The sequence below is a fragment of the Molothrus ater genome, chromosome 4 (assembly GCF_012460135.2).
Source record: "Molothrus ater isolate BHLD 08-10-18 breed brown headed cowbird chromosome 4, BPBGC_Mater_1.1, whole genome shotgun sequence".
Lineage (NCBI taxonomy): Eukaryota > Metazoa > Chordata > Aves > Passeriformes > Icteridae > Molothrus > Molothrus ater.
In genome coordinates, this window is record NC_050481.2 from 47097344 (window position 1) to 47108562 (window position 11219).

Genomic DNA, 11219 nt, shown 5'->3' on the forward strand with positions numbered 1-11219 from the left:
AAGACAGGCAGAATGCAAACATAGCTTAAGTGTTATGGCCTAAAAGCTTGTAAAATTAGGGGGTTCTGGTTCATTGGCCCCCTGTCCGAAGGTCGCACGGTGCACACTCTCCTCCCCAAGCGCGCCGGGCGGTCGGGACACCGGGGCTGGGACTCGAACCCGCGCTCTGAGCGGATGAGGGCGGGTGTTTGCACGTGCGCATGCGCGCCGCCGGCGGGGCGGTCACGAGGTGGAGATGCCGCGGCTGCTGGAGAAGCTCCCGGCGGGCCGAGCTCTCGAGGTGGGCTTCGGCCGGGCCGGGTCGGGCCGGGCCGGGCCGGGCCGGGCAGGGCAGGCGAGGGCAGGGCAGGCGGGCCGGCCGGCCGGGGGGAGCCGCCCTCCGGCACCTGTGGGGGAGGCAGGGCCCGCCGGCGGCGCGGGGCTCAGAGCGGGCCGCCCCTCCCCTCCCGGCAGGCCGCAGTGCAGAGGGCAGTGCTTCGGCGGGCTCGGGAGGGCACGGCGCCGGAATGCGGCTCGGGCTCGGGCTCGGGCTCGGGCTGTGCTGTGCCGGCCGGCAGTGCCGGTGCGCGGGGGGCTGAGCCGCCCTGTGACTCGGCATCTCGGCAGGACTGAAGTTGTGCTCGGTGCTGTTCAGTCCGCTTGTAAGTCCAGGGTGAACGTGAATCACGTTGTGATTCCTGTGGCCAGACCTCGTGAACTGCCTTAAAGGCGCCAAGGGAGGAGGGTTCATATTCAGGGAGCACCTGTTCGGGGCTTTTTTGAATAATGCCCGGGCTGCCTGGAAGCACTGAGGCAGTCCCCACTGGAGGGAGGTTTGATAACTGAAGTGCTTGATCAGTCTCATATTCAGTCTCAGAAGTACAGATTAACTGTGAGAGAATTATAAATTATGCATCGCATCCTTTCAGTTCCTTCATAAGGTAATTGATGGCATCTGTGGCCGTGCGTACCCGCGATACCAGGATTATGGCAATGTTTGGAACTTGGCAGAGTGGATGGAGGTTTTAGAAGAAACTATGAGATATTTCAAAACTGCAGTTGGCAAAAATATGTCTGATGAAGAGGTAAGGGCTCATCACTGACTTGGACAAATCATGACTGGAGTGATTTGTAGTTTGTTTAATCCTAAAATATTTTTATAGTGTAGGATTTGAATGGTAATAAATTCAGTCTAAATAGGTAGAAGGTAAGCAGCATTTAGAGATACACTGCCAAGACTTCTACAACAAAAAGTGAAATAGATGCTGACTTCTAAATATTTTTCTAATATCACAGGGTACTTGTTAAAATACTGGTTCAATCACTTAAATTGGTATTTTGAGTATCCCCAGATTAAATCTGTTTCTGTAATACTACTCATTAACAATAAAACCAGTTCACTTTCTTGTTTGATTTTCTTTATTTGTTGGTACTGCATTGAAGTGGTGTAAAATATTGACTGTATGTAAATAAATTTTGTAAAAAATCTAAGTGTGAATGGGAGGAACACGTGGTACAGGGACTGCAGTTCAGGACGTTCCTATAGGTATAAACTTTGCAAAATCTACTATTATTAGAAATAGTAATATTTTATTATTTTTATTTAATTTAATTTTATTAATATTTTATTAATATTCTCATCTCTTGCATCTTGCTGGTATTTTGACCACCTGCTAGCAGCAGGGTCAAAGAAAGGCAGCTGTGTAGCCTTGGGGACCTCCCTACATCAGTATTTCTGTTTCAGCTGAGCTGATGTATTTAGCCTCTGCCCTGGTACTGAGAAGCTTGCAGACCTACACCTGAGTTGTTTGGGAGTGTGATGTTCTTTTGATTTCAGAGTGACATGTTAGAATGTTAGAAGGCTGATAAAACCTCTGTTCTCTGGTGTCTTTTTAATTTAAATGATTCTTTTTTTCTCTGTGTGTTGCTGTGGTAAACACTGACTCTTAACTACCAAAGACAGAGAGCAGCCACAAAGGGCAGCTATCAGCTTAGATATTTTAGTTATTGCAGGTGGTACATGTTAATTCTGTGCTTCATAGTGCAAGTAATCATGGTTTTAATTTTATTTTTATTTTTTAGGCTGCTCAGCAGATAGAGGAGTTAAATTCAGATTATCAAGAAGCAATCACAAAATGTCTGAAAGGTAGAAAGGAAGAAATCAGAAATGCCCTAGTAGAAAATGTACATGCAATCTCTTCTGCCCAGCTGCAGGATTTTGACTGGCAGTTAAAGGTGAGACTGTTGCTTTGATATTGTTTGAAAGAAATGTTCTACAACAGGGAAGTAACTTGGTTCAGTCCCATTAGGCCTGCTTCCTCTGCAGAGTGGTTCAGGTATTTTAGGTATTGCAAAAGTTCGTTAATGAGTGATGCAAAAACACATCAAAGACTTGCCAGAAATTTGCAAATGTAAATGTTAAAATTTTGTTTTATTTTGTTTTTCCCCTCTTTTCTTTTGAAGCTGCTCAGGGAGACTTGGTGCTATTCAGGAGCACCTGAATGTTTTGTATGCTGTTATAATTTGAGGCCTGAATAAACAGTGTTTACTTTCAAAGGAAGAAGTATATGCTTAATTTTAAGATCATCTTACTGATTCAGTCAAGTAATTGACTGATAAGTTTTCTTGACTTTCTTCAAATGTTCAGATTTTTGCAATGGACATTTAATAAGTAGTTTGAAATAATTTATCATTAGACTTCCTGTTTTGGTAATAAACCAGTGATACTGGTGTTGCCTAAGTTAGGATGGGGCTTTGACGTTATGAGATCTTAAGCTTGATCAAAGACTTAAAAACATTACTTATACTGTTTATATTTTTGGTCAGACTGTGAGAGCTGTTAAACAGATTTGTAGAGCTGTTAAGTAGTTTTCCATGTTTATAAGAGTGCTCAACAGTTTCTGCAGCAAACAGCTTTGGAAATCAAAGAACAAAACAGACAAGTTTATGCAAGAGCAGATATGACATCATAATGTGCTTTAGATGAACTGGGCTTGATCTCTTGCTAACTGCATTTACTGGTGATGAAAATATGAACTTATGTGAACTCTTGTTTTTTTGTTTGTGGCTTCTTTTAAATTTTTCATCTAGAGAATTTTTTGCGTTTCTTTCTATTTTGTGATGCAAATTTCTGGTACATGTCTGAACTATTATTTTTCTTAAAACCACTTTTTTCCCCCTTGAGCTCGTTAGGATTTTTTTTTTCACTTCCCATGATTGAGCTCTACTGCATTCTGTTCTCTAAATAAAGATAGGTCTGTACAATACTAACCTATAGTACTGTCAACTGATCTTTGATTTTAATGCATTTTAAAAGCCTTGTTGATGGTAGAGTGAGTATTGTAGTCAATAAAAAAACACAATTGGCATGTAACATGCCTCAGTGTTTGTCTAATAGGATATCTGACAATGTGTTTGATCAGCTGCAGAGTGTTGAAAATTGCATAAAGGTCTCCCCCTTCTCCCAACAAACCCATTCTGTAAACCCCTTCTTGTTGATTAGAAGACCCATTTGATTATGGTGATTTCAGAATCTAAGTAATTCATTAAGAGCCATGATCAAATGTATCCTTTGTTTTCACCTAGAATACCAAAATGTGGTAGCCCAGAATTTTAACAAATTGGTTTTGGCAAGTATATATGACAAGTCTGTGAAGAGGATGGTCTTTATTCAATGTATCGTTGATATTAACAAGCAAACAAAAATCCCAATAACGGAGAAAAAAACCCTGAGAACAGCAGAGATGACTTATTTGGAGTTAAGTTTGTCATGCTGATGTTTGTTCTGGTATTACAAGTTCAATATAAAATACAGATGTGATATTATGAAAGACTAAAAATTTAATGGCTCCACCTTATACTTTATTGTTATTGTGTCAATCTGCATAGCTTGCTCTCTCCAGTGATAAGATCTCCATGCTGCAAATGCCACTCCTCAATCTTGATTTGGATGTGAGAGAAAATGGTGAAATTAAGCCAATTTCTATAGAGATGAATAAGGAAGAGTTGCAAAACCTAATAAATGCACTGGAAGCTGCTAATAAGGTAACTTTTACTGATGTAATATTTTGTTCCTGACTTGTTAGGTACTGATTTATATTAAGCAGAATTCATAGAATCATGGCATAATTTGGGTTGAAAAGGATCTGTAAAGGTTGTCTAGTCTAAGCTCACTGCAATGAGCAGGGACATTTTTTACTAGATCAGGTTGCTCAGAGCCCTCTCCAGCCTGACGCAGGGGTGGGGCATCTGTGTCCAGTGTTTCACCACCCTCATTGTAAAAAATTTCTTCCTAATATCTAGACTAAATCTAATTTCTTTAATTTAATATGATTACCCCTATCCTATGCTGAAAGATTGGTGAGAACTCCCATGTTTCCCTCAGCTTCACAAAATGTCAGTGTCTGGGAGACTTATTTGGTTCATATTAAGTCCTTTAATTTCCATGGCACATGGTGAATCAGGAAGAAAGTTACCGAGATTACAGTATAGTGACCCAAGAAGAGAATTCAAGTCAAACTATAAGGCTTCTGAGACACTGAAGGGTCTCAGATTTCTTAACAGAAAAGGCTAAGGAAAATGAGGATTTGAAGAAAATTGTGTTTGCAGGAAATTATAGCCCTTAAGAGCTTTCACAGCTTGCTTCCATATGGTTTTTCTTCCCTGCAAAACTAAATAAAAACAGTATGTGAGCAATGATTCTTCCAGGACAGACTTCAGTGTTCACATGCTCTTTGTTCTGCTGGAGGGTCTGTCTGGAAGCTGTGGGATGTGTCAACTCCATACTTAGTTCTGTGGGCACACGAGGAGGAATTCACTTCAGAATTGGTCCCTTGGCTCTGCTTTGTGCAGAAGGAATCTCACTGCACCTGGACTTGCTATTCTGCTTTTTGATTGCAGGCAGCTAAAGAATGGTTTGAGTGCAGTAAAGGGTAAAGAAAGGTATTTTAAGTGATGGTTTTGTGGGATTGTAAAAGAGAGTTGAGAGGGGAATGGTGTACTGTCTAGAGGAAAGATGCTTAATCAGTTGCATATTATACTGAAACAGAAAGCAAAAGGCTTCTTTTTCAAAGGTTGCTTAAATTTTGTTCTTAACCATCTTTAATCTCATTCCTTTTCTCCTTTTTGAAGGTTGTCTTACAACTGAAATGATGGAATTCAGATCAACAGTACCTTCTGGTGATGGCTCCCTAAATGATTTGGGGAAAAAATGTGTTTACTGCAAAGTGGGAAGGTTTTGGTGCTGTAAAATACTGAAGTCAGAAGACTGCTATGACCAAATGAACTACTAATCCTTCAATAAAAATAATAAATTCTTGCATCTATTTGACCAAAAATACATAAATCTAATGTACAGTTGCTTTTAATACTAAAGATTTATAGACATTTGGAAGATAATCACTTACAACATGTGCCATATTTGTTTTGGTAAAACTTTGGCAGTGACTACACAGGTGCCTGGTAAAACTAAGGCGTCTTACTTGCATTTTATGTTACCTTATCTAAAGTGCCATGCTAATGAAGAATGAAAGAATATTTGTAGCATTAATGTATTTATACTTGTAAATATGGTAAATAAACACCTGACTTTGTGTGTGAATAATTGTAGTAGGCTGCTTTTTCATTTATGAATCACTAAACACAATCTTTTTAGATGGTTTTAGGGAAAATCACCTTTACAAACAAAACTAGTGTAGAATGACTGAAGTTGAGGTTGGATGTGAGCTCTGGAGGTTACCTTCATTGCTCAAACGGGGTAATGTAGAGCAGGATGTACAGGCCTGTCTCCAGATGTCTTGAGTATTTCCCAGTGATTGAGGCACCACAATTTCTCTAGGCACTCTGTTCAGTGCTCAGAAGTTGTAGAGAAAGCACTGCAGCTTTATTCAGAGTAAAGTTGTAGTTTTTAGCTTAGTTTTTGTACCTTAGTTGGTAGCTTTTCAATTAAAAATATTAATGTTTTCAAAAGGGGGTGCAGTGCTGGAGAGAAGCTCACCTATATAGACTATGAGAAAGATATTCCTAGCTCACTTAATACAGGAGATAATTAGTAAATTCTACTCTAAACTTTTCTGAAACCAGACGGAGTTTTGGTTGTAGTATGTAACAATAGTTAAAAGCACTAACACTAGGGAAGGATACACCAGAGGTCTTACATTTTCTACTATTTTTTAGACCACTTTTCCATACATAAAGAGCAAATTATCTGTAATGCTTACATGAATACTGATGTATGATTCTCATTGTGTGCATATGTGTGTCTTAGGCAAGTTTTGTATAATAATAAGGAAAATTACTGATGACTTTATTCCTAGTTTCAAAATCAGGGTCTTGAGTTTATTCCACTGTATTTGTTGTGCCATAGGTTTTCATATATGCAAAGTTAAGTATACTAATATAAAATAATGGACTTCAGAGTACTGGTCACAGAAGAGGAGGAAAAGAAGCTCTTGTAGAAAGGCTTCTATAAAGAGGATTTTAATGGGTTTAATATATAGGAAACCTAAGTATATTGTTTCTCTCTTATTTGGCACTGATACATTTAATCAGATATACACGTTCAGTCTCAGCAATTGAAGAATGAAGAAGTGTGGAGAAGTGGGTAAAGTTGTAAAGATGAAAGAGTGGAAGATGTATCTTAGTGAAAAGAGTGCAACCTCTAACAGATATGGCTTGATCATAGTCTCAAATCTCCATAAGCAACAAATTTCATAATGGATCAAATATAACAGATAAAGGCCTTGTATAAATGGTACAAAATTCAAACTAAAAATCAGATTGGAATTGATAATTGTTTAATTTTATTAAAAATCTGGAAAGAGTTACTACAGGTTGTCCAGCAGCATGGTAGGAGGATGCTGGTTTTTTTAATTGTGAGTGTAAGGAATAAATTTACCAAGTCTCTATTTTATTTATAGGTATATTTGTGTTGACTATGCTTTTTCCTTTCCTCTAGATCTAGTTGCTTTATATGGCCTTATGTGTTCAAATGCTCCATGTAGTATATGATGCATGTCTGAAGGTATAACTCTTGCTCATCTGATGGGCATGTATTGCTGAAAGGCTTGTCTAGAGAAAAGAGGCTTTACTTTTTGTTTTTATTGTTGCCATGCTGGTTTTTATTCAAAAAGACAAAAGGACTGGAAACTACTTTTATTTATAGTTGCAGATTTAATAACAGCAATTTATTTCATAAAAGTGTACTCGTTTGGGATGTCGTTTGGACAGAAGAAACTTGTGTGCTGATGTATTCATATAATTTATAGATATACTGTGAAAACTGAAAAAAAACATTTCTAGAAATTCTGTACTTCAGTGAAAGATGGATATTTAAAACTAATTTTTAGTGTGTTGCTGAAGTGAACTTTTGTGTTGCTGCCTCTTAGTTTCCAACATCAACCATTCAAAAATACAAAATAGTGGTATTTTCTCAATAACAAGAGGCCACAAATAATAACTTCCATTTTTATGTACAACCAGTGAAACTTGTGTTGCAGAATCTGCTACAGATTCTACTTTCAATATTTGTGACTTTTTCTTAATAGTAGACTTAGAGTGTTTACATAGCTTCATTTTAAATTCTCCAGCAACTTCTGTAATAATGGATTTCTAATTAAGGGTATGTAGTGGTGTTCAGTCTGTAGTATCATCCTATATTTCTCTGTCCTCTACTGCAGGCACTGAACAGAAAAGGCTGAAAAAGTCTTTTTTCAATGGTTTTTTGCTTTAACAAGAAGACAGGTTTCTGATACTGCTGTTGTTGACAGAAATAAATGTGCAATGAGATGCTTTTTTTTATAGGTGTTAGACTTTATTGAAAAAGAGTATTTTTAATATAACCATCAAAATTAAGTTTTTAATAGGGAGCATAACAACACAGTGTGAATGTCTAGAGGGAGACAGGAGCTCCAGTTGACAAGCAGTTGAGAAGCAGGAGCTAAAACATGGCATTGTATTTGAAATGTGCATCCTGACCTTACATCTCTACAGAGCAATGATAGGCACATAATGGCCTCCAGCAGATGGCAAGGAAAAGGACCAGAAAGAATGGAGAACAGAGCTTGCTCTTTGTACTGTCTGTCAGATTTTATTTCTTTTTCTCTTTGCTCAGAGAATTAGGTACTTCTGGAACAAGCAAGGTCTCCTGTTGTGACAGATAAGGCCTTTGTGGAGACTGTACCAGACCAGATTAATGAAAAAAGCCAGAGCTTTCACAAGACCCATTACAGTGGTGTCATCTTCAGCTACACTTTGCTGGATGCAGGTAGACATAAGTAGGTAGTAAATAGGACAAACCTACACAGGACAAAAGCATCTGAAACAAGCTTGTGGCCAGGAGCATGTCTTGAGGAGAATTTGTGGTGTGAGGAGCCCCATTGACAAGAACTTGTACTTGTGACTAAGAATTAGGCCAAAGGTATGAGAGTTTAAAGAGGCCCAATTAACATCAAAGAACTGAATTTTGTCCTTGCTTTTCTGCTCTATTTGCCAATATCTGTATTTTCCTACATTCTTCCACGTGTGAGCTCATTCCAATTAACTGGCTGCAGCATGTGGAATAGCTCTGGAGTTTGCACATCCCACCACACTAACTGGTAAGTATTGCTCCCAGGAGATGCTGTTCCTTTGGCCCAATTCTAGACCCTGGGTTCCTGTTCTCCCAGTCCTACCTGGCAGAGCAGCTCACTCTGGGGCCTGCAGTGGCATGGGCAAAAAGCCCCCAAGCCAACCATCATAAAGGTGTTCAGGAAATCTCTCTGGTTTTGCAGGTACTAAGGAGAGGCCTCTTGAGTATGTAATTTACACCAGAAACAAAACTTTGTACAGGAGGCTTTTTGAAACAAAAGCTAATGAAATCAGTACCTACAATATAATAGACACACTGTAGGAAGTTTTAATTTCACCACCTAAAAAGCACCTACAGAAATTCACATTGCATAAACAGACCTGCAATTTGAATCAGAAAATCAGCATATCTTGATACAAAATATAAAAAGTGAATTATAAAAATAATGTTACTTGTCCTCTGCTGGCGTCCATTGCATTTTTCTCTGTTTCACAGAACTCTTCCCTTGATTTCAGAAAAAACTTTTTTTCATATCAGCCATGTCAGCTTTGATCTTGGTATGCTAAAAGGAACCAGAACTGCATATGAGCAGCAAACTGTCAGTATGGAATTGACAATTGTTTATAAAACTGCTTTTGCAACAAAGCTATTATATATGCCAAGAAGCTGTGTTTTTAAAAGATCTAAATAAGTCTGTAGAACATTTCTGAGTTCTGAAGCAAGCCTTTCTGATGGGAAACATGTTGAGACATAATTGTGCTTTCTTCTGAAAGGTGGTTTTAAGAACCAGTAACACCCTATCCTGAAGTATGCACATTTTGCTATCATTTTGATTTGTGAATTAATATTTAAAATGCAGTATCAGCAGTAAAAGGATTTTTACTCTTCTAGTACTAAGGAATGCTTTCATAAGTGCATCAAGATAGTCCATATTTTTTTTTTACTTTAAATCAACCTCAGTTACATTTGGTGATATACACTCTTTCCTCTGTAAAATTTTAGTTCATACCTGCTTCAGAGCTTCTCCAGAAAGACCAAATGACTCCCACCAAAACCTAGAAAAGGAGGCAAATATCACAAATATCATTTTTTGGACTTTTTCAGGCCTGTGTGGAGAGTACTACAGAGAGAAGGCTCTGGCTATTTTTAAGCACTGGGTTACTCAGCTAGTTTAGCTAATAGAGTAATGAAAGGCACTGGAAGGTGTGGGGATTTTTATAACTGAGATTTGCCACAGTTCCACAGGGACTGCTTTGGTGATGGACTATCTGTGGGGAAGGATTCCTGGCACCATATAGATTAAATAAATTTTTTGATGGCTACAGTAATTTTTTCTGGAGGGGGTGAAGGCAGAGGTTTCAGATCTGTTATATTTCTATTGATATTGTTTTAAATGGGAGCCAGAGCAACACTGGATCATCTGAGAGCTGCTATAAACTTCCTTTGTAAAAACCAGTCCTGAATTCTTTACCTATGCCAAAGTCTCATTCAGCTCTTTCTTGAAATGATGATTTGCCTGATTTGTTTCAGAAATGTTAGCTATAGTGTACAACATTCAAAGTTTCTTCTAAAATTCTAAAAAAAAATCAGGTAATATGTTGTCAGCTAGATCAAAACAGCAAATGAAGTTTCAGAGACGGGAACAAGGAGACTGGTATGTTCACAGATGAGATGGCTGATGTTCTCACCAAAAGGCATGATCTGCTAAAGGAAACCATCTTTCTTACACTTTGGCAGTGTGACTGATTTTATACTTTTGCATGAGACTGTGCAGGTACAGAGAGCCAGGGACGAGTTAAAAGAAATTGGTCAGAGATGATCTCTAACAATATGACATACTTCTGCTGCCATGTAATTATATTAGTTCCTCATTGAGATTCATACTCAAATGCAATTGGACTTTGCAATAAAAAAATGTGAAAGAGTGAGTACCAGGCCATTTCTTAGATTGGCACCAGCATGGGACAAGAAGGCATGTTTTTATAATTCTGGGAGATTCAAGATTACTTACAAAATAATTGAGAAATACACATGGCAAGGAACAAACAACACCATTAGAGTTACCTCTGCACTCCAAGGCAGCAAGTAGACCAAAGTCACCTGGTCTTCTTTTAAGAAATGGTACCTTTTTTATTCATCACTTAATTCTTTCAGCCAGTGCATATACATTTCAGCATTATTACATGCTGAAATTCATTATTCTCGTGTGATTCTTGCCTTGCTTGGGCTGCAGGATGATTGGTTGCCCAAGGAGGTAGGAGGAAATGCACAGTCACAGATGTGGGGAGGTCATGCTTTGTAATAGAGAACCCATTTTTAAAGTATTTTTTTACATAACAGATATAATCCAGCCTTTTTTTACTAATACTCCCAAGGACGTATTAGCAATGCATCCTCAATATGTCAGAATTCATGGGAACAGGCTCCTTGGTGATAGGAAACAGCTGGTGGAATGTGGCCCTCAGCCCCTGGGTGACTTTCCTTGTGATTTATGTCAAGAAATCCTCTACTTGCAGTACAAAGGGAAGGAACATTTCCTGTAAGGGTGAACTAGGTAACCAGCAGGTATTCTGAAATTGCAACCTCTGTGCTGTTCAGTGGTAGCATAAAGAAATGTAATGTCAAAAATATTCCTGTTTCACTGAAAAGACTGGTTTTTGTGTCTGTGAAGGCT

General features: G+C 38.6%; 1 protein-coding gene across 2 annotated transcripts; it reads left to right on the plus strand.

Annotated features, from left to right (window-relative positions):
* The first annotated feature begins 217 nt into the window (after nt 1–217).
* COMMD8 (COMM domain containing 8) lies at nt 218–5581 on the plus strand. Of its 2 annotated transcripts, XM_036383001.2 has the most exons (5): nt 218–280; nt 909–1064; nt 2062–2214; nt 3868–4023; nt 5110–5581. In XM_036383001.2, the coding sequence occupies exons 1-5, from the start codon at nt 236–238 to the stop codon at nt 5128–5130; spliced, it is 531 nt and encodes a 176-aa protein (XP_036238894.1). In that variant the 5' UTR covers nt 218–235; the 3' UTR covers nt 5131–5581. The 2 variants fall into 2 exon arrangements, with proteins under 2 accessions (XP_036238894.1, XP_036238892.1); XM_036382999.2 differs by lacking the exon at nt 5110–5581 and having other exon boundaries at nt 3868–4071.
* The last annotated feature ends 5638 nt before the right edge of the window (nt 5582–11219 follow it).